The sequence below is a fragment of the Mustela lutreola genome, chromosome 5 (genome assembly GCF_030435805.1).
Source record: "Mustela lutreola isolate mMusLut2 chromosome 5, mMusLut2.pri, whole genome shotgun sequence".
NCBI classification, from domain to species: Eukaryota; Metazoa; Chordata; class Mammalia; order Carnivora; family Mustelidae; genus Mustela; species Mustela lutreola.
This window is the reverse complement of record NC_081294.1, coordinates 13,320,381-13,344,461: the sequence shown is the minus strand read 5'-3', so window position 1 is coordinate 13,344,461 and position 24,081 is coordinate 13,320,381. Positions and strand designations below refer to the sequence as shown.

At 46.0% G+C, this 24,081-nt stretch overlaps 1 protein-coding gene across 1 annotated transcript in view; it reads left to right on the top strand.

Annotated features, from left to right (window-relative positions):
* RETREG1 (reticulophagy regulator 1) overlaps positions 1–24,081 on the top strand; it is a 128,338-nt gene that overhangs the window by 18,702 nt on the left and 85,555 nt on the right. The window contains exons 2-3 of the mRNA XM_059173684.1: positions 14,233–14,339; positions 19,677–19,707. Coding sequence (XP_059029667.1) covers positions 14,233–14,339; positions 19,677–19,707 — 138 coding nt within the window. The remainder of the gene's footprint in view (positions 1–14,232; positions 14,340–19,676; positions 19,708–24,081) is intronic.

Here is a 24,081-nt window from a genome sequence, read left to right as displayed (position 1 = left end):
TGCTGAGTACCGGGACACCTGGGTGGCTCAGTTGGTTGAGCAGCTGCCTTCAGCTCAGGTCATGATCCCAGCGTCCTGAGATCGAGTCCCACATTGGGCTCCCTGCTTGGCGGGGAGGCCGCTTCTCTGTCTGCCTGTGCTCACTCTCGATCCTCTCTCTCTGACAAATAAATAAATAAAATCTTAAAAAAAAAAAAATGCCGAGTACCTGCTGTCAGCCAGGTAATGATCTGGTGCTAGAGCGCCACCAGCTAGAGGAAGAGGCGGGCCCTTCTCTTATGTGACCTACGGGTTGGTGTCAGGAAGAGCAGACGGTAAACAAATGTACAAGCAAGTAAACACACGAGCAGAAATCAAGATGAGTACTACAAACGGAAAAGGCTAGCCTGGAAGAGCCAGGAGTGGACTAACTTGACTGCAGGCTGCCAAGGAGATGACTGACTTTGCAGCATCATTTTGACTGAATGGGACCACGGTCCACACGGTGATGCCTTGATTCATTCTTGTGCCTTTGCCAGCCTTCTGAAAACAAACACCTTTTGCTAAAGAACTTGTGTCTTCCTGGATCAGGATAGCCAGGTCCTCTGGGGCATGGCTGATTGGAAGTTCTGAGGTCGCCGACCACACGGTTGGGGGTTGTTTTATGAAGATGGTTATTGACTCACAGAGGACATCTCTGTCCTTGTACAGAGTTTCCCTTCCCATTCAGGGCTCCTCCGACTGAAATGCAAGCTCATGGTTGACTCATAGACCGTGCTCTGCTCTGGGTCATGGGCTTGCCGACTCTGTTTGTGGTTGGACGGCGGTGTTTCCTGTTACTGCTCATGTTTAACATCAAGTGTTACAGACACAGACACTGAGTTTCTCAGTGGGGGGAGCTTAATGAGAGACTGTCATCTTATCACATATTGTTTTATTCTTTTTCCCTGCATTGTTTTTCACCGGGACCGGCTGTCTTGTTTGGAGAGTTACTATGGCCCTGGGAATCTCAGGTAGAATTATCAGGAGAGACATGTGTTTTCCATTAGAGCTTGGTGAGGGCTGTGCTGAGGGTGTGTCTCTCTTGTTTAATTAGAGAAAGTTGTTAGGGTTGTTTCTACCACTGTGTACTGCCCACGTGTGCACACCAAGGGGCCGGGGAATGGGCAAGTCTGCAAAGAGAGCACCTTCTAGGTCACCCGTGTGAGTTTTTAAACGGAGTGTGTTAGGAGAGATGGCCCCTCGAACCCCACCCATCCCGGTTCCTCTTGCTCTTCCTATTCTATAGCTCCCTTTTGGTAAAGAGTGAAAAGCATTAAAAACAAAGAGACATACCCAAAAGCTCACTTTTAACCAGTTGGGGGTGGTTCAGTTCATTATTGCTCTTTGGTTCATTATGGTGGCATTTGGGCTCTCAAAGTGGGCTTGGCATGGCCGTCTGTGATGTCCACTTACTTTACTCACCTGCTGTGTTGTTCTGATTGATTCTTTCCACATTAAGAAGCTATGGAAAGGTTCGCTGTGTTAGTTGTCTTCTCTTATGGGGGTGCCCTAATGATGATGTATTACGTTCTTACAATAGGCTAGTAGGGTCTGATCAAGATTCATTTGCCTCAAAAGGGATTGGTTGGAACCAGGGAGGCAGAGCCCGGCAGGGCTTCCTGTGAGGCCTGGGAGGAGAGGGGACGAGGGACGTGCTGGAGCACGAGGCTAAGTTACAGAGCAGAACCAAGGCAGGTGGAGGCCACAGGGAGGCATGGGGTTGAAGTCCCACTGTTTGCGCCCTTGAGTTTTTGGAGTCAAGGAGATGGAGAAATAAAAGGACCAATTGCACCTGTGGTAATGTCATCAGTCGTAGAACTGCAGAGTGCCTCGATTCCTTCTGGGACTGTGGACAGGCTCAGGTACATTGGGGTGGGTCCTTGAATGGAATGTGGACATGAGCTGATGAGTGGTTGACCATAACTGAATGGACATTTGGTTTCTTTTAAAAAAGGTTATGTATGTATGTATGTATATATGTAACCTTTATACCCAACATGGGGTTCAAGCTCATGACCCCAAGATCAAGAGTCCTATGTTCTTCCATCTGAGCCAGCCAGACACCGCTGAATGGGAATTTAAAAAGCAGGAGCTGAAATGATGATTGTTCTTTCATCTCTGCTTTCTGGAACCTTCTGGAGCTTTAGATCAGTTGATTAAAGTGAGATACCAAGGGGCTTTACAAGTAGCTTGTAAAATAGAATTTGTGAACAGGAGTCAGTAAGACCCAGTTCCTTCACTTATGGGATGCATGGTTTTGCACACATTACTCCAGCCTCCTCTACTTATGAATATATAGCCGTGTGTCTTACTTCATCGGGTTGTTGAAAAACATAAAACGATATGCAGAGGTGAAAATAGCCAGCACGGATAGGTTCCCGTTACGTATCAGTTCATTTCTTAGGTGCGCCCAGAAAGGTTCACTGAATTCGTTAGTGTGTGTCCCACTCACTTAAGAGCTATTCTTAGAAGCATCTTCGGCACCTACGTGCCCTATACCTATACCCAGCATCTGCATTTATTTATCTAAGGAGGAGGAAGCCCCAGACTTCAGTGTGAGATTTGGATCAGTATGCAGACAGCCTCTATGTTTAGAGTTTGTGGATTCCAGAGTGTTTGAATGGGAAACACCTCCAGAGATCTTCCCTTCTTTCCTTTTAACCCTCCGGTGCTACACTGCAGGGCATAACTTTGGTCGGATCTCTCTTTTCTTCTTCTAGCTCCTTCCCGTGGCTGAATCTGGTAGTTAGTATGTAGCTTGCTGGTAACTCAGCTGGAGTGGGCGGCACAGACTGACTCACCCACCGTGCTTCTGGGGTAGGTGCAAGGCAAGATGCCTTGGCAGGTATTATACACTAGGTGGAGCTAAAGAGCCCATTGCACATCCCCTCCTTCCCCTACACCCCGCCCCCCACCCCCACCCTTGGGATGCTCCTTGTTTGATTTGCTCATGGCTTTTTTCATAATCCCAAAGCCAGAGGAGAGCAGGCCTGATTTCACTTTGCCTTGACCTCACATGAATTTGGTTCCTCGCCAGCCGTGCCTTTGGCTTCTCCCATTCCCTGGGCTCAAGAACACAAACTCCCTGCTGCTCCACGCCACTGCCCTCGTGTTTCATCACCAGGCCTTGCTGACCGGAGCACATTCCTTGAATTCGTGGGATTATCACCGCTCTTTTCTACTAGAGGCAGCCTAGCTCCCTCCTCCACTGCCTGTGCTCCTCTGATGGCCGTGAACCAACATTTCCCTGCCTATGGGTGCCTTCCAGAATGTCTCATCTCCCCGTAGAAAGTCTCTCATGTCTTTTTTTTTTTTCCCTTCATTTTTCTCTCTGGCTTCTAATTCACTTTTTTGGCCATCACAACTAAAGAAATACTTCTCTAGGAGAAAAGGCTTCTGAGTTTTATTTAGTCTTTGATTTGTCATTGATAGAGTCATTATTTCACTTCATGATTACTCTCTTTCTTTCCAAATTATTTAAAACTATATATTTTATTGACTTTGAAGAAACATATCTCCCTCTCCCCAGCATACACGCATGTTTAAACTGATCTGAAGTTGAGATGTATTTTCATCTGACCATTCTGAGAACCATGATTATTTGCCAGCTTTTTCTTTTTCTCTTAATGATGCATACTTTAAGGTCCTAAAGCATCTTCAGACATTGTTTTTCCATGATCTGTATCAAAGGCCAGGAAAAATGAAAGCCAAGTTTTGTTGAGATTCAGAATCTTTGCAATATTAGGGAAGACGGTTACCAGCATTGCCTCACTCTGGAGAAGATGACAGAGTTATCTTCCAGCAAGATGGAATGATCTGGACTTTGAATAATGTTGGATAAATCATGCCTCATGAGGCCCTTCTTGGATGATTTGAGCTACAATAATATTGCATAAAGCCAACATACATAAAGGACTCTCTCTAGGCGAAGTCTATGGTTATATATATTTCAGTAACGAAAACAGAACTAGCCTTTTGGATCTCTAGCTCAAAAGAGTTTTGAAGCAAATATTACTACAGATTAATTCCCACCTTGTAACCTTGGAGAGTTCCAGTGCTTTTGTCCCTAGATTTCCTTTCCTCGAAGACAAAAAATTTGCATTTTTGCTGTCGACATCATTCCTAAGACAAAATGGGTTATGCTGTGCCTGGAAGCGAGGGTTAGAGTTTCACATGAGGGACACACTGAACATTATCCTTTTTGTTCATAACCAGAGAAGTGTTTTTTAGAGGCTTATTTGTTTTAGAGAGGAGAGGGCAGAGGGCAAGGGAGAGAGAATCTCCAGCGAGCTCCCCACTGAGCCCAGAGCCCTGGGCGGGGTTCAGTCTCATGACCCCAGGTCAGTCCTGAGCTGAAACCGCGAGTCGGACACATAACCAGTCTCACCACCCAGGTGGCCCCAGAGCCAGGGAAGACTTTTGTTTGTTTTGTGAGTTTTCCTTTTATTTGCTTTATGACCAATTTAGCTCGTTGAGCCTTTTAATTTGGCCTTGAACACTCATCATGAAGAAATGGAAAATTCAGTTAGCTTTTCCTTGTCGAATGGATAAACAACTAGTAAAACAAATTTTTTTTTTTTTAAGAGATTTGTAGTTAGCCACGAGTACTGCCCACAGAAGGTAGCTCTGATACTTTTGCCTCCTTTCCCATCACGCTGTCCACAGATTCCAGGGCCTGTCCTGCCCTCTACCAGCATGACCGCCGTGCTGGGATTTCCTCCCCTGCCGAAGCTGAGTGGGGTCCTGCGTGCATGGGGGCTGCTTGCAGGCCATAAAGGGACGAGGGAAAGTGGTGTTCTGGAACGATCCATGCAGAAAGCTAAAATGATGGGCTTCCTGAGAGTCTCAGAGAGCACGACCGTCACCTGGCAAAGAGCAGTGAGTGTGCACTAACTGGACGGCAGTCCAAGCCCATCATTTGATAGGAAATATTCTATTTAAAAATTGCAGGCATAATTTAGAGATCCCACAGCCTCTTCAGCTTTTTTTTTTTTTTTTAACCAGTAGACCCTTACAGTCTTCTAGGCTTTCTCTGGATCTCTAGCTATTACCCTTCCACGATCCTTGATCTCCGAACGTATGGACTGACTCTTATTTCTGAGCTGACCCAGATAGCCAAGTAGAGACCAGTCCTACGAGTAGAACTAGTAAACCACCCCAAGGCCAAGTGGGCTGTGGCAATAGGTTATTTGATAACCAGGTGAAAATTTAAAATAATGTTGCCAAATCAGAGAATAAAAGGCAGAAAGTATAGGAAAAATTAGAAAACAGTAAGAAAAATGCACGTAGCAAGAAAACAGCAAGGAAAAATAATGTAGGCAACCAAAAAATGAATCAGAGGTGATGCTGTGTGAGCCTGGCCGCCAGTCCTGCATGGGTGCCGACAGTCACAAGCTGAACGTGAGTCACAGGGCCGTGTGGGCTTCTGTAAAGCTGTCATCACACTGAGGTGTAGGAATCGGGTACAGTTTGCTAAAGGAAAAATGCACTTTACCTTTCCACAACAGCTAAATCATATAATACGTCTTTATGAAACAAATGGGGTATGAGGCGCCTGGGTAGCTTAATTGGTTAAGCATCTGCCTTCGGCCAAGGTCATGGCCTGGGGTCCTAAGCCCACATCGGGTCCCTGCGTCTCCCTCTCCCCCTGCCTGCCACTCCCCTTGCTGGTGCCCCCTCTCTCTGTCAAATAAATAAATGAAATCTTTTAAAAAACCGAATGGGGAGGCGCCTGGGTGGCTCAGGGGTTAAAGCCTCTGCCTTCGGCTCAAGTCATGATCTCAGGGTCCTGGCATAGAGCCCCGCATCGGACTTCCTGCTCAGCAGGGAGCCTGCTCCTCCCCCCTTCTCCGCCTGCCTCTCTGCCTCCTTGTGATCTTTATCTGTCAAATAAATAAATAAAATCTTAAAAAAAAAAAAAAAAACCGAATGGGATTATTATCATATCAATACAATTGTATATATTTATAATATTCACATATATAAATTTATATTTATATTTTATAATATTTATAATTTATAATATATATATACACATACATATGTATACATATATAGTATGGAGTTGTCATTCGCAATGTTTACTTATGATAAGTCTATGTTTATTGTAGTTGTCATATATAATGTTTGCTTGCCTTGGTTTCCAAAATCCAGAATATCCCTTATCAGATAGAAATTATATCGAATGTCAGCTGAAAGAAATGCCTGCATCAGGCACGATATTTTAATTTTAATAAGATTAGGGGGTTTTTTCCTGTTTATTAGATATAAAAAAGCCTATCCGTCTATAGAAAGATGTTTCTGATAGCCAGAGACTTAGAGATCAGTGGTGATTTCTCTATTCTGGGATCCACAGATGTCCTCACAGGTCCTGAGGCTAATTTGGATAAAGGCAAGTGTTGGTAGCCTTTTTTATTGAATTAAAATTATTTTAAGGAGAACAAAGCCTTTATTGGTCAGCTTTGGGGACCCCCCCTCCAAGATATGGTTAAATGGGCAAGTGGCCCATACAGTCACACAGAGCGTGGTGTCAGAAGGCCCCACACGTGGGGAATGCTGCCTTGCAGTTCTGTATTCTTTGGTCTTTGAATGTGTATTTTGTAAGTGACGTCCAAACGGAGAGGGGAACAAGCGTTGGGGGTGTGCAGCTTCAGCCCGTGGTGAGGGTCCTCAGCATCCTCTGCTGCCACTTGTCGTCCACCCTGCCCAGCCTCTCCCCCTTCCCCACCTGCTCTGCAGAACTGCCCAGGGAAGTGGACAGGTTGTATCAGTAGGGCGAGGCTTGTGTTCCACTGGGACCATCTGCCCCTCATGGGGAGGCCCGAGCACAAGTGTGAGGAGGGTCCTCATCAAACATGCACTCCACAGCCTCAGGATAAGGTGGTCACTGCCCTTGCTCCAGCTGGGAATGCCACAGTCCATTCGGGGTGACCAGTCAGGGGCACTGCACCCACCCTAGATCCAGGTCCCAAATATGCCCTGGAGTGGAGGTTGAAATATCTTGGGGACCCAGTTTTCATGGATTGGGGTTACGGACTGGTGGGAAGGGGGTGTTGACTTCTCCATGCCCAGCCTTTTCACCTTGCACTGGACCTGGCAAATGATATACCCTCTGAGTAAGGGTGATGTATATCCTCAGACCTCCCACTTCAAAGTCTGGACTCTGTTACTCTGCTTCTCATGATTTCTTGGACATCCTGCATTTTGACCACAACCCGTCTCTTAATTCTTATCCCAGAACACTCAGAAATCCTCTGATCGCCCTGATCTACACCTTAAAACTCCACCACGGGAGATGTGGCGACCACGTGTGAATTCTGGGAATGGGCAGAGCAGTGGGGTCACCCTGGGGCTCGGATTGAGCTGTGCCCCGTGATACTCTTTGGCAGGTTCTCGTGGTCTTTAGTGCTGCAAGAGAACCATTTCATACCTCAAAGTAATTCTCAGCATCAGTCAAGCAGATCGACACTTACCAACACTTAGGCTTTAGGAATGCGTCAGGTTTCAGCAGCGTGTTTAAGAAAATCTATAATTATGTCTTTGTGGAAAAGATAGAGTAATGTGGACGACAATGTAGGAGCTGACTGCTCTTTCATATTCATAAAGTACTGATTGATAAATCTAGGTCCCTTGGGGAGCAGTCACTAACAGAGAGTGACAGGACACCACTCATTGGTATCTTGAATCAGTAGAGTGGATGAGGACCAGTGACCGGCAGGTAGCAGACATGTGTGAGCTCTGAAGCTGGACAAGAGAACAAATGGCATGGATGATGCCGTTACGGTCCGTAGGTTTGAATGAAAGGCTGTGTCAAACAAGAACAAGTCTAATAGGACATGTTTGGAGTCAGACGTTGCATCTGAAAAACAGAATCCATGGAGGTTTTAACTGCCTGTAAACCCAAAATAAGCTGGCATGCTGATGGACTTGTCCAAAACAAACAAACAAACAACAACAACAACAACAACAACAACAAAAAAGCTTGTTCCCAAAGAACTGAAAACTTGTGACCACAATAGCAATTTAATCACTATTGCCAAAAGTAGGAAGCAACCAAGATGTCCTTCAGTAGGTGAATGAATCAACAGTGGTCCATCAAACAACAGAATATCATTCAGTAATAAAAAGAAATGAACTGGGGTGCGTGGGTGGCTCCCAGTGGGTTAAGTATCTGCCTTTGGCTCAGGTCATGATCGTGGGGTTCTGGGTACGAGCCCTTCGTGGAGCTCCCTGCTCAGTGTGGAGTCTGCTTTTCCCTCTCCCTCTGCCCCTTCCCCTGCTTGTGCTCGCTTGCTCGCTCTCTTTCTCTCAAATAAATACATAAAATCTTAAAAAAAAAAAAAAAAAAAAGAAAGGAAAGAAAATTTGTACCAAAGGACTCAGGATCCTGCCAAAACAAGCTCCCACCAGCCAAGACGGCAACACTTGAGGGTCAGTAGGGATCACAATGCCATGTGCTGAAGTCTGTCAAGTATGTTCATAATAAGACTGAAGAAAGGAATGAAGAAAACCAACTTAGTTACCTTTAAAAGACTCTAAGGCACTACTCATTATCTTGACTGCTGGCAAATAGAGTCGAGTATTAATCCCGCCCCTCTCGTGACATCCATCTCTCAGGGTACCAAACATCAACAGGGGAAGTTCCTCTTTATAGATCTTTAAAGATCTCCCCTCTGTTTAGCTCTGATCCAGCTAATACCTGAAGCAGGAATGAAGGGTGCTCACGCTTGTGTGTCTCCTGAGGAACGGAGAGTCAGGTAGTCCTCAGGGGCTGCTGATGTCACAGAAAGAGATGCCAGACACCCAGACGGTATGTGTCACCTGACAGAAATGCACGCCACCGCCTATCATGTACTTGGAACTTTGAACCTAAACCCGGCCAAGTCCCTAGATCTACCTACCGGTTTTTATAGTCTGCTCCAGGCACGGAGGAAAATGTTAAACTAAAGCACAGGATTCCATGACAGATTCTCAACCTCTGGAAAATTTTACTGAACAAATGAGTCTGTTTCTTCCACAAAGAACTTCAAGCAAGAGAGAGAGAGAGAGAGCAGGAGCCCTATAAATTCCAGGAAGCTCAAAACTCACAGCATCAACTTCAGTGTATGACTCCTTCCCATCTTGTTTTGGTCCACGTGTGTATGTGCACGTGTGTGTATAGAAGGTGACTGGGTAAATACGCAGCTGTTGGAATATCTGATGGTATTAAGGAATTAGAACAATTTTTTAAAGAAAGATAGTGTTTTTATTGCTAGGCTAAAAAGTTCTTATAGGGAAGATATGTGGCCATATTTGTAAATTTTAATTGCCAATAAATATTGCAATATTTTTAAAGGTTTTATTTATTTATTTGACAGATCACAAGTAGGCAGAGAAGCAGGCAGAGGGCGGGGGGGGGGAGCAGGCTCCCTGCTAAGCAGAGAACCTGATGCGGGACTTGATCCCAGGACACTGAGATCATGACCTGAGCCCAAGGCAGAGGCCTAACCCACTGAGCTACCCAGGTGCCCCTAAATATTGCAATATTGCAGTAATTATATGATATTTGCGATTTGCTTCAAGTAATCTTGGGCGCTGGGGATGGCAGGGAGTATTCTATGGGCATGTACAATGGGGCCATGGATGCAACATTGTTGCGACTTCTTTATTATACTTTGGTTTCTCTTGACCTGCATGAAATTTACCAAAGTTAACACTTTCAAGAGATAACTGCAACAACCCAAGCTTTCCCAAATATTAGGCTATTCCTGGAAAATGAATAAATTAAACTCATGTGTTTCTAAGATTTTCATTTCAAATCACAAGTCTGTACAGCCACGTACTTTAAATTGGAACCATGAGATGAACCATCTTAAACAGTATAAATAATTAAAATACCAAATATGCATAGGTTTTTCTGGGTATGAATGATACTATTAGGAATTTGTTTCGCAGACAATTCTGTACTTCAGTCTTGGAGTCGAGAATGTTCACCGACCAGGGTGACAATCATGGGATTCCATACAGCTTCAGCATTCCTTCCCCAGAATTTGTTGGGATCGCCTTTGCACCTGACCGAGGATGTGTGTGTGTGTGTGTGTGTGTGTGTGTGTGTGTGTGTGTGTGTGTGTTGGTAAATGAAGTTTATTGGAACACAACCAAACCCATTCTTTTATCTTTAAAAAAATTTTTTTTATTAACATATAATGAATTATTTGTTCCATGGGTACAGGTCTATGAATCATCAGGCTTACACATTTCACAGCACTCACCATAGCACATACCCTCCCCAGTGTCCATCACCCAACCACCCTATCGCCCCCTCCCCAGCAACCCTCAGTTTGTTTCCTGAGATTAAGAGTCTCTTATGGTTTGTCTCCCTCCCCAGTGCCATGTTGTTTCATTTTCCCCTCCCTGCCCCCCATAACCCCCTTCCCTTCCTCTCAAATTCCTCATATCAGGGAGGTCATATGATAATTTTCTTTTTCTGACTGACTTATTTTGCTTAGCATAATACCCTCTAGTTCACCCACGTCACTCTGAATGGCAAGACGTCATTTCTTTTGATGGCTGCATAGTATTCCATTGTGTGTGTGTGTGTGTGTGTGTGTGTGTGTGTGTGTGTGTATCACATCTTCTTTATCCATTCTTCTGTTGATGGACATCAACAGGCTCTTTCCATAGTTTAGTTTGGCTATTGTGGACTTTGATGCTATAACCATTTGGGTGCACGGGCCCCTTTGGATCACTACATTTGTATCTTTAGGGTAAATACTCAGTAGTGTGATTTCTGGGTCATAGGGTAGCTCTGTTTTCAGCTGTTTTCCAGAGTGGTTGCACCAGCTTGCATTACCACCACTTTTATCTAATATGATGCTGCTTTCACATGGTGACAGTTGACAGTCGTGACAGACCATAGGACCGATGAAGCTGAAAAACTGTTCTATCTGGCCCTTTGGGGACATGTGCTGACTGGTTGCAAAGTTTTATTCTTTCTCTTTCACCTCAGTGTTTTTGGAGATAGATATACAAGTTTCCTTTCTTCCAGATGGTTTACAAATGATCAAAGCATCATTGATTAAACAGTCCAGTCTATATGATTGAGGATTCTTAATGACCAATGGACACTTAGCCAAAATGCCCCCGGACCCTTGCCCTGGACCCCTAACTTGAGTTGCTATGGCAGTCAATGCCCTCCAAGTAGAGTCTTCCAGCAGCCAGGGCTGAGGGTTAAAATCTTGCCATTTTTCTATTTGTAGAAGTTCATAACTTCCACTAAGAAAATAACTAATGACCTTCACTGCTTGGGTTGGTTTTGCATTTCTTTATTTTTTTAAAGACATTTAACTGGTTTCCTGGCTGCGTGGAGATCTTTAAACTTGAGAGAACTTTCCTAAGGCTTTGCCTGACTCTGCAAAGCAGGTTATTCTAAAAACCATACTAACTGAACATCTATAGATATTTTCTGATGCAGTGAGTGGAACTGTGAATCACAACTCATTTATGAACCTTGAATCATCTTAGAATTATAGTCGGCATTTAGAAATATAATAGAATTGACTGGAAAACATCAGAAGGCATTACAAATGATAAAGGTAATATTATTTGGGGGCGCCTGCTGGCTCAGTTGGTAAGAGTGTGCAACTCTTGACTGCAGGACTGTGAGTTCAAGCCCCACATTGGGTATAGAGATTACTTTAAAAATCTTTAAAAAGGGGTAAATTGAGGTGCTTGGGGTGGCACAGCTTGTTAAGCATTCAACTTTTGGTTTCAGCTCTGGTCATGATATTGGGATTGTGAGATCAAGCCGTGAATTGGATGCCATGTGGAACCCAGAGTCTGCTTGAGATTCTCTCTCCCACTCTCCTTCTGCCCCTGCTCTTTCTGTGTCTGAAAAAAAAATGATAAATATTATTTTTGAAACTTTGGTTTCATTTGTATGCATTTGTATGCATGAATTTCTGACTGTGGGTCACCATCAAAAATTTTGAAAACTACCGGGTCAGTGTCAGTTGGGGAGAACTGAGCGAGCCTGGCACCCAAGGACAACAGCAAGCAGTGATCATAGCCTGATAGGAGGAGGTGAGCAAGAAGAAAACAAATACCACAAAACACCCTTGGTTAATACAAACCTATATGAGCTCAAAGAATAGAGCCAGTAGCAGTCCTGGAGCAGAAGACAAATTATTATTAATAAAAAGTGTAGATGTTGACATTAGGGGTTTTCTGGTGTGTCTGCTCCTTTCCTCTGTGCTTCTTGTTCACTGTTTATTTCCTTTTGGTAGCTCAGTGCCTGGCCCAATGTAGACACTTTCCAAAGAAATATTTATTGAATGTAAATACTAAAAATTAGACTACCTGTTTCAGAGGATCTGGGGGGAGGAACGTGGAGTCTGGGAATTTGCATTTTAACAAGCTTTCCAGGCAGCAGCCTGTGGCTGTGGCACACCAGGATTGAAGAAACATGGGCTTATTCTACCTGCATTTTCCTGACCCAGGTCACACACCGCTAATATTAGAACCAGAGCTGGACCTGGCTTACCACCAGCGTCTCCCATGGACCACTTCTCACCAAACATATCACACAACCTTCTAATAGATCCTGACCTCCCTGCTTCCTCACTGCCCACCTCATTCTCTCAGTTGCCTTCTGGCGTTTTTCTTAATCACCCGTCATTCCATTTTCCTACCCTATACCTTTGGCTTTCTCTCTATTGCTGGTGACATTGAGACCAAACGCCCTAGCATATCATTCGTGGCCTGCCACAGTGTGCTCCTGGCCTGTCCCCTCCATACCTTCTCTTTCTGCCAGTCTCCCAAATCTCTCCTTGACCCACCTGACCTCCTCCTGCTGGGGCACCCCAGAGCGCTCTGCATGCCCCAGGCACACCTTCCCCTTCTCTGACACTGATCTTCTGTACATGTTGTATTCTCCACCTGGAACAGCCTCTGTTTTCCTCCGAATTACATCCATCCTGCCAGGCCAAGTTCAAGGGCCACGTCCATAAAATCTTCCCCTATTAGTGAGTGAATGATTCCCCCTTTTTTTGCTTCTCTTTGTTCTTTGCTCATGTTTTATTAGAGAACCTAAGACTCATTGTCTTGGATTTTGTTAGCTTGGCAGGTGTTCCTCTCTGATGAGGAAGTAAGTTCCTGGAAATCAGGATTCTTTGTAGTATGTGTTTTTCTCTATAAAGCTTACAGTGCCTTGCAGCTAGTTTTAAATGACAAACATGTTAAGTCAGTGTTTCTGTGATTATATCAAAATTAATATTAATGGGCAGTTTGACCAATTAACCTGTATAGAACAGGCTTCACCTCTGCATGAAGCCTCAGAGCTTGTGACTGAGTAGCCGTTCCGTTTCTTTATTGGCCCAATTATAAAAATGTGCTGCCATGTTTGTGTGCTGTTCTTGATAAAGAATTCTTTGTTTCCCTCTGGGGCCAGATAGACCAATAGTGATTTTAAGGAAGAGGCAAGCACCTTGAATCCTTAATTGCTGCTTTTGAGAGCCTGGAGGAAAAGGGTAGTCCTTAAATAAACGAATGTGGCATAAAGCAGAGCAGAGAGGACGGCCAGTGTGGGGCATCTGCAGTAGCTTCTCCGCATGTCGGAAAACCCTGCGGCTCTGCCTTTCTGGGGCCTCATGATTCGGTTGCAAGTCAGTTCCGTCCTCCGTCTGCTAGCAGAGTGATGGCTGGGCCACACCCCGCGGAGCAAATCCTCTGCCCAAATTAGAGGTTAGAGCAGAAAGCCTAACACAAAAGCCGATGTGGCTCAAGCACTTTTTGTTTTGCTGACTTAGATGCCCGTGAGATCACTTTGATGTGGTCTCATTGGAGTGATTCTGAAAACTGAAATTGGGATTGTTGTTTCTATGGTGAAACTACACCTAATTGTTTTTTTTTTTTTTTTCTTCTTCATTTGAGAGAGGGTGTGTGAAGGAGAATGGGAGAGTCATTGTAGGGGCAGGGGAGACGCAGCCTCCCCGCCGTGTGGGGAGCCTGACCAGGAGGGAGAGTGGTAGTGGTAGCAAGTGTGAGGGGAGGTGGGGGGGCATTGGGTGGCCAGATGTGCAGGGATGATCCCAGGAGCCTGGCATCAGGACCCCAGCCGAAGGCAGATGCAAAACTGACTGAGCCACCCAGGCACCCCTGAAGTAAACCTAATTTTTAAAAAAGGATAAAAATCCTCCAGTTGAACTAATAATTTGTCTGTTTTTGCTGTTATAGGTTCCTTGCACTGACGCCATGGAGAGTGTATCACCTGATTTCTGTCATGATTCTTGGGCGTGTTATTATGCAAATAATAAAGGATATGGTTTTGTCTAGAGCTAGAGGTAAGAAAACTGAGAATTCATTTTTACAGGCTGTAATTTTCTGGACCCTGAGTGTCTGATCTTTGTGTAGGCATGTTAGCCAGGTAGTTTTAAAAGGGAACAAAGTAACAGGTTATGTAGGCACTGACTTTGATATTATTGTTTAATGAATATTCATTTATTTGGTAAATATTTATTGCTTATTAATTACTTACCTGATGTTGTCCCTAGTCATGGCTACTGCTCCTGGGCAAAAAGGCTTGTGTGTGCTAGTTTCTCTGGCTCTAAGCGCTCCTTAAATATCATTTTGATATGTGAGTATCATATCTGGCGGCAGCGAGGCTAACGGTGAAATCTTTATTACAACCCACACGACGAAACTTGGACCACTGGAAGATGGAGCGTTTATGTATAAACTTTCTCTGCCTCAATGAAGAAAGAACAATTCAGGGCCTACTAGTTGGGGCTCAGCCAGTAGAGGTATGAATCTTGATCTCAGGGTCATGAGTTCAAGCCCAATGTTGGGGGTAGAGATGACTTAAAAACAAAAACCAAAGAACAAGTAATAGTTATGTACATTTTAACAAATGAGTTCACAGTGATGAAAAACGAACTAATGTTCAACATTGTTTAGAAGTGAGAAATTGAATAACTTTTGAAATTTGCTTCAGGTGTTTTCTGAGTAATTTGTATTAGAAATCAGAGTCAAGCTTTTCTGCACTTGGAGAGGCCTCTTCTACCAACGTCTGAGTCAGTTTTCATGGATGAGCAAAATGGCCTCCTTGGAATATTTGAGCCTTACGAACCTAAATGTGATAAGATAGATTCGATCAAAAACAGAGAAGAGGAGGAGGTTACAGTGAGACATTTGATTTCATTAAGTGTAACCTCCACACGGCCCACAGGGGTCTTCCCCAAGTTCTTGCCCTGGCAGGGATCCCGGGGCCTGTCCCGCGGGAGGTACCTTGTTCTCCCTAAGGCCAACCCTGAGGCCACAGACAGAAGCTGTGACTGAGTTACCACCCTCATGTTCTACAGCGAGCTTGAGCTCTGGTTTATCTTTTAAGTCTTTCCAGTTCTTAGAGCAAACCATGTGCAAACAATTTTTAAGAAAGATGGTTTTACATTGCTGCGTCTCAAGGTTTGAAAGAAATTTCTTCATTCCAGTGATTTGGGAAGGTGACCAAAAAACTTGTTAATTTGAAGAATTGATGTGGGGAAGCCAATCTCCTGAAAGGGGGCAGCACGAAACGGGAGGTTTGGTTAGGAGACCTCCCACCGCGGCGCTTGTGTGCAGTGACTGCTTCTCATGAGTCTCTCGATGACGATCGTGCTCTTGGACGCGCTGTTCCCTCTGTCCCCTCCCCTGCCCCACCATTTTCTGTTTCAGAAAACAGTCACCCAGCTCCCTAACTTTTATTTTTAAGATCTATTTATTTGAGAGAAAGAGAGTCAGAGAGCGAATGCAAGTGGGTTGTGAGGGAGACAGAGGGAGAGGGAAAATCCTCAAGTAGCCTCCCCACTGAGCGGGGATCCCAATGCGGGGCTCGATCCCAGAACCCTGAGATATGACTTGAGCCAAAATCAAGAGTCAGATGCTTAACGGACTGAGCCACCCCAGCGCCCCACCCACTCCCTTACTCTTAACTCTCTCGGGCACCCGCCCTGCGATTTTCTGTTCACCCCAGATATAGTAAGGCTGCCTGGAGGGGGAGCCTCTCATGCCGTGGGGTTTTGCCCGGAGCCAGTCCAATCCCTGCGTGGCGATGCCCTGGTTCCATCCTAATGGATAGAGGAGAGCCCATTGTTCTCCACTAGACTTCGTAATGTCTTCCTCCTCCGGGGCCTTCCTCAGGGGAATCCGAGAAGAAAAGGATGGCTTAAAAATTCTGCCAGCAGCTGTTGCCGATGAGCCTCTTTGTGGTGCCCGGGCTGCATCAAACTGGGTCCCCTCCGGGCGCACATTGCCAGGAGCAGGCAAGCATGGAAGGTGAGGACAGAGCTGGAAAACTCCAGGACAGAGCTGGAAAACCTTGCAGTTGCTCTATTCTCGCTCCTGGCCGCTCACGCAGAGTTCGTTCTCAGCCTTGCCTCGTTGGCTTGATGTTCTTGGGAACATGGGATGTCCACGTTCCTAAAGGGCAGGACCCCTCTGCTTACAAAGGTTCAGTCCTTTACCGGACTAAGGTGGGAGAGTTAGGAGAACACGAGCCTGAAGGGTCTAGCCTGGAGCTCATTCACGCCACTTCCCAGCCGCAGAGGGCACCTGTCGTGGCTGTGTCAGTGTCCTGGGGCTACAGTAACAAATCCTCATCAGCGTGTGGCTCGGAACAACGGAAGTCTCGTTTCTCGCTCTTCTGGAGGCCCGTCGTGCAGAATCAGTAGCGTGGGGCCAAAACCAAGCCGCTGGCAGGGCTGCGTCCCTTCCTGAGGCTCTGGGGAAGCTTTCCTTGCCTCTCCCAGCCTCGGGTGGTCACAGCCCGTCAGTCCACTCCCTGCCGCGGCGCTCACGGCCCCCTCCTCTCCCGTCCTCACCACACCTGCCTCCGCCTCCCTCTTGCAGGGACACTTGTGATCGCATTTGGGGCCCACCTGCACGACCCAGGACAGTCACCTCATCTCCTGATCCTTGACTCAATCCCACATGTACCTCCCTTTTCCCATAGAAAATAGGATTTTGCAGGGTTCCGGGCAGAAAGGCCCACAGTCAGTCACCTTATCCCGTGAAGTGGCAGAGACCGACACCCCACAACCACACAGTTGTGTGAGGGTCTCCCTAGAGCAAGGAACAGAAGCAGCTCGGGCGCTGTGACTGTCCGTGTGGTTCAGCGCTGGTGCAGAGCCTGAACAACGGGGGTGATGCAGGTTTGCGCACTCCTCGGGCATTCTGTGTGGGGCGCCTTTCTGTGCCAGCCCACCTCAGTGCAGAGCTTCTGGTGCCTTCTGGACCCACCCCCGGCCTCCCTGGCCCAGGGAGTGCTCATGCCCCATCCTGCAGGGCCGTCCTGTGGCCCGGGCCGAGCTTTCCGTCAGGGTTTTAACGGGGTGGCCTTGCTCTGAGGACAGCATTGCTCCTGCCCCAAGAGACCAGGAGAACCGGGACTTGGGGCTGTGCTTTCTGAGCGCCCCCCAGCCTGGAGCCGAATGGACAGGGGGTTCCCAGGCCCCCTTCGGTGGAGTCGTTGCAGGCAAAGGCCCATTTGAGCCCCGCACGGAGCTGGCCAGAGCCGCGTCTGCAGACTTGCCAGCCCAGAGCCCCGCTGTGCAGAATCCCAGGACCCCGAGATCACAACCTGAGCTGAAGGCAGGCACTTCACCGACCGAGCCCCCGAGGCGCCCCCCGCATCATTATCTTTGATGCCATCTTAGATGCTCCCTAGGACATAGGTGAGCCCAAGAGTGGCGATCCTTTCGGGTGCATTAGTCTTTGTGGAACCTACCAGAAGCAGCGTGAGCGGCCTCCAGCTGCGGTGGCTTCCTGGTGCCTGCCTTGAGGGCTCGCTTCCTCTTCCTTCACGCCCTGGGGAACTTCTCTGCAGCCCTAGGCTGGTCCTCAATCGCCTCCCCGTTCTCTCTCATTACAGAAGAGCAGAACTTCCACCCCTGGCTGCCTTTAATATCCTATTCCAGTACCACCCTGTGCGGCGGGAGGAGGGCTCAGCGGGTCCCCACGCGGCCACCTGTGGAGCGTTTCCCCCTCTGTCTCTTCATCCCCTCCTCCCGGGAAACCCGCACTGCCCGGTTAAGCCTTGTCCTGCCAGCCCCTTGCTCCCCGGGAGCCGGCTCGCAGCTTTCAGTGCAAATGCTGTCCGGCTCAGCCTCTTCCCCCTGCGCTGCCCCCCAGTCCCGCACGGCCTCAGCCTGCTCTGTGCTCTGTGACTGAGGTGCTTCTGTCCTTGCCGTTGTCAATGTCGTTGTCCCCTTAGCCAGCAACCATACCCCTTTTCCTCCCTTTTAATGACAGACGGAACCAGCAAACATCCCACAGTGTTATCTGCTTTCTCACTCTTGGAGCCAGTGTTAGCTGAGAAATGCCCTATGAGGGGTGGGTTGTTCATGCTTGGCTTTATCCCACTCCCCAACGTCAGCTCGAGGCCTCACGGGAGTTCAGAATTCCTTGGATTCTTTTGAATTGATTAGTGCTTTGTTTGACATGTCATCTAACCCCAAATATATACCATCTAACCCCAAAAGCTTATAGGGATCATAAAAAAATCAGACTTTTTAAAAGGTGTGGTAGATGGAACAGGATTCTAATATGGTGACTGTAACTGAGTGACAGATTCACCCCCGGGCTTACCGGCAGCCAAGGCAAAAAAGGGAAGCTAGACCAACTGAATAATTCTTCTAATAGTCTGATGAAAGAATGCAAACAATTTTGAGAAACACTTTTTTTTTTTTTTCCCTGGGATCAACTTTAGGAATTTATTGCATAGATCTTTGATAGGGGATGCTGCAGAACAAAACGGATACCATCGTTGGCATTCATTTCGTGGAAAAAATGCGGAAACCACCTCGAGGCCATTTCTAAAACTGCACCTCATTAAGGCAGGTAGCAGGGGCTGTAATACTAAGATACAGCGCGATGAAAAAAGCAAGCCAGTCAAGAAAGCAGATGCTTTATCTAAGTATACATTTTTTCTCTTGATTTCATTTGAGCCTAGATATAAGCTCAAAATCCCTAAAGAATGAATAGATAAAAATCTCCTTTCTCAAGTAGCAGCTGCCTTAGTTCTTTTGTCTGTACTGTTTTAAAGCCCACCTGAAATGCTGCCTTGGTTATTGGTACTTCCCCGAGCAGCCTGATTTTCTCTCTTCCCTGAACTCTCATGGTTTGGGCTTGTGCCCCAGTTCACAAGGACTTGAGAGTTTGCCAGGACTGCCCTACTGAACAGTCGAGTCCCCGAAGCAGGACCAGGGGTGATGTAGGGCCCTGTCTCTCATAGCACCTGTCTGAGTGTTTTGCATGTAACAGGATCTCAAATATTCATGAACTAATCACTGCATTATCTGTAGTGCCAAAGTATCCACTGGACGGTCTGATAATTCCTAGCGTTTAAATAGCTCTGCATTTTTTTTTTTTTTTTAGATTTTATTTATTTGAGAGAGAGAGAGTGTGTGTGTGCACAAACACACACTGGGGGAGAGGCAGAAGGAAAGGGAAAGGACCCATGTGGGACTCAATCCCAGGACCCTGGGATCATGACCTGAGGTGAGGGCAAGCATTTCACCGACTGAGCCACCCAGGCACCCCTAAGCATTTCATGTTAAATAGCTCAGAATATTTCTAAGTTGAGAAATGCCTCAAGAGAAAAACGCCTCCGTTAATGTCTTGCTTTTGGCCTGTCCTTGTTACAGGTGCCCAGTTGTGGAGAAGCCTCAGCGAAAGGTAAGGAACTTGGTTGTTTGTTTGTTTGGTTTTGTTTTGTTTTCCAATGTTATCGCCTAAGAGTAAGGTAGGTGACTGAGCTTCCAAGATGTCCAATGGATTCAAATCCATCAATTAGTTCTCTCCTTTAAAATTGACATTATGTTTTAGAACAGTTGAGATTTTCAGAAAAATCGAGAAGAGAGGACAGAATTTCCATATACAAGGACTACAATCCTTACCTTCTCTTCACGTAGTAATGTTACATTACCACCATACGTCATCGTCATTAATGAGCCCATAATCAATATTTTCTTATTAGCTAAAATCCACGCTATGTACAGATTTCCCTAGTTTTCGCCGGATGTCCTTTTTTGGTTCTAGGATCCCCATCCAGGATTCCACAGTGCATTTCGTAGACATACCTTCTCGGGCTCCTCAGAGTTTTCTTATTTTTGTTGACCTTGACAGTTTGGAGGAGTACTAGTCAGATATACTGTAGGGTGTCCCTTTATGAGAATCCGGTGTGTGGTTATGGGTTTGGGTAGAGCGCGTTGTCATCAAGGGTACTTCCCATTGATGCAATTTATCACTTATGGTGTTCACCTTGACCACCGGGCCAGAGTAATGTTTGTCAGGTTTCACCAAGTTGGTTATTTTAAGCAGGGGAATCTGCTTGGCAAATCAAATTAAGACCAGAAGGCTGTGGATAAGTACAGGATCAGAAAAGTTAAAAATAGAGCTACCCTACGACCCAACGATTGCACTACTGGGTATTTACCCCAAAGATACAGATGTGGTGAAAAGAAGGGCCATGTGCACCCCAATGTTCATAGCAGCAGTGGCCACAATCACCAGACCGTGGAGGGAGCTGAGATGCCCTTCAACAGACCAATGGATAAAGAAGATCTGGTCCATATATACAATGGAATATTATGCCTCCATCAGAAAGGACGAATACCCAACTTTTGTATCAACAGGAATGGGACTGGAGGAGATTATGCTGAGTGAAATAAGTCCAACAGGGAAAGACAAATAGCATATAGTTTCACTTCTATGTGGAGCATAAGGAATAGCATGGAGGACTTTAGGAGAAGGGAGGGGAAAATGAAGAGGGGGATCAGAATGGGAAATGAACCATGGGAGACTGTGGATTCCGGGAATCAAACTGGGGGTTTCAGAGGGAGCAGGGTGGGGGGACGGATGAGCCCGGTGGTGGGTATTAAGGAGGGCACGGATTACATGGAGCACTGGGTGTTATATGCTAACAGTGGGTTATGGAACACAATATCAATAACTAATGATGTACTGTATGGTGACTGATGTAACATAATAATAATAATAATAAAAGAACAGAATCGGAGAGAATGATTTGAAATTGGCTAACGATGATGCCCGTGTGGCACGTAGGCCCCTCTAGGCACAAACCACCCCTGGCTGGCCTGGCTGGCAGTATGGGGCTTGGGTTCATGTCCTGCCCACCGCAGACACACCAGATCTCCTTCGGTGTGCGTCTAAGCTTCCTGGGCAAGTGAAGAAATTGAGCTTGCTCCTTAATTTTGGTTAGAGGGATGATACAATCCAGGGATCTAGTATAATTTCAAGGGAATTTTAAAAGGCACTTTGTGATTTACTGGTACTTATTTTGGCTGGTGAAGGTAGCAACTGCCTGCTTTTTCCAGAGCCCTTGCTGTCCAAGCCCTTCTAACACAAGTTGCCTGTATAGAAGCTATTTGAGTGTTTGATAATCATTTGGAAAAAATAAAATAGTGAGCAGGACCTAGCAGCTCACTTTGCCAACCCTGGGTTTGGTCAGGGAGTGAGTAGCTCTGTATAATAAGGCTTTTTTAAGATGTATAATATTTCACCACTTTGGTAAAGTGCTCATGTGCCTCTGGAGAAGGCATTATAAAGGAAATAACCTTTTTTATTTTTCTTTAAGACGTATTTATCTCCGTGAGAGAGAGGGGCAAAGAGCGAGCACAAGACGGGGTGGGGGAGGGGCAGAAGGAGAGGGAGAGAAAAACTCAAGCAGACTCCCACTGAGCAAGGAGCCTAGTGCGGGGTTCAGTTTCACAACCCTAAGATTATGACCTGAGCCCAAAACAAGAGTCGGTTACATAACCAACTGCGCCACACAGGTGCCCTGGAAATAACCTGTCATTTTAAGGGAGGGTCTCATTCACTTCACAATTACCTAGATATGTATTCAGGTTCATCCTGGTCCCTGTCCCATACCTGATGGTCTCGCCAAGTTCATTTCACTCTTGGCCTCAGTTCTTCTCATCCGCTGAGGAGGTGAGAGAGAGAATCATTTTAAATATTCCCTCCAGCCCTCTAAAGTCTGTAATGCAATTCAAGGTATTAGTGTGTTTGAGATATTGTGATTCATAATAAGAATATAGATGTGGCCTTTGTCCCCAAGTTACAGAGTCACTAAAACTTTTGCAGTTTCCTAATTGTTGTGAGAAAGAAGTCTTTTTTATGTTAACGAGGTGGCCTTTCTACTGCACAAAGGACGGGGGTTGGCTGTCAGGGGAACCCACCTTGTGGTTGGAGGGTTGGAACTTTCAATCCTGCTCCCGTTCTCTTGGGAAGGGAGAGGGGCTGGAGGTGAATCGATCACCAATGGCCAATAATTTAATCGATCGTTCCTGTGGAATGAAGCCTCCATAAAAACCCAAAAGGACAGAGTTTGGAGAGCTTCCAGGTGGGTAGACACGCAATCTGTGTGGGAGCAGCACGCTGAGGGAGGGCATGGAAACTCCCCACTGTGTCCCTTTACCATGCCCTATGCTTCTCTTCTTGCTGGATGTTTCTGAGTTAGCTCTTTTGTAACAAACCTGTAATCTAGTAAGTACAATGTTTGAGTTCTGGGAGCTGCTGGAGCCAATGAATGGAACACAAGGGAGGAGATTATTGGAACCTCCGATCCATAGCAGGTTGGTCAGAAGCACGGCTGACAGCCGGGTTGCACTTGGCATCTGAAGTGGGGGAGGGGACAGTCTTGTGTGCCAGAAACTTAACCTGGGGCCTCTGACACTACCTTCGTCCAGGCAGATAATGTCAAAATCAAGTTGAGTTGTAGAATGCTCAGCTGGTGACCTAGAAGAGCTAGGTGGTGTAGAGAAAGTCCCCCTCCTGCCCACCCCGCCCCACCCCGCCCCATGTCGGAATTGGGATCAGAATTTCTAACTAGTGATTAGCCGTGGGATCAAAGAATCATTCCCATTTCTTTCCTTTAATTGTCTTGTTACATTTTTGTTTGACCAGTGACTCTTTAAAAGGTATTTAATCTGCAGTAGAAAGGATACTTTTTGGTATTCTCTCACTGCTTTTTTTTCCCCCAGATTTAAAAAAAAAAATTCTAGCTAGTTAACATTTAGTGTGATATTGGTTTCAGGAGTAGAATGTAGTGATTTTTCACTTGCATATAAGTGCTCATCAAAACCAGTGCCCTAGAGACCCATCACCCATCTAGCCCATCCCCCACCCACCTCCCTTAATTCCATAGTTAGGAGTCTCTTATGGTTTGCCTCCCTTTTTCTTTTTTTTAATCCCCCTTCCCATGTTCATCTATTTTGTTCCTTAAATCCCACATTTGCATGAAATCAGGATACCTGTCTTTCTCTGATTGCCTTATTTCACTTAACATAATCCTCTCTGGCTCCATTCATGTCACCACCAATGGTAAGTTTTCATTCTTTCTGATGGCTGAGTTCCTGCAGTTTCTCCTGCATAATTGTATTCTGTCCTCTCTACATCACAGAGTTGCGAAATTACAATATTTATTCCTCTAATTTCTTTGATTCGGTGTGTTGCTTATGGTGATTCTTGGTGTCTGGTACTGAGCAGTGCTTGTGTTTTCCATATTAAAAAATTCAAAACCACTTTATTTGAAGGACAAAATACAGTGCTGTAGGAGAGGATCTTCTGAGGCAGAAAGGTCCTCTTTTGCTCATGTGAGCGTTATGGGATTCGGGTCTTTCCGCTTCCATGGCTGGTTTGCCCTGTCTCAATCTCAGAACGAGCCAGGCCTTCTCTCGGTGGGGCTTTAATTGCCTCATTTAAAGATCATTACGTTCACTGTAAAAAGGTGAAGCAAATAATGGACCATTCTGTCTTCGTAATGCCGCTGTAAAGCTTTTAAATTAAAAAGGAGCTCCTTGCCAAGGGAACCCTTGTGCGCTGTTGGTGGGAATGTAAATTGGTGTAGCCACTATGCAAAACGGGATGGAGGTTGCTAAAAACTTAAAAATAGAATTGCCCCATGATCCAGCAATCCCTCTGCTGGGTATGCAGCTGAAGGAAAGGACATCACGGCCCCAAACAGATGCTTGCCCCAGATGTCCTGCAGAATTATTCACAACAGCCAAGACATGGAAAGAGCTGAAG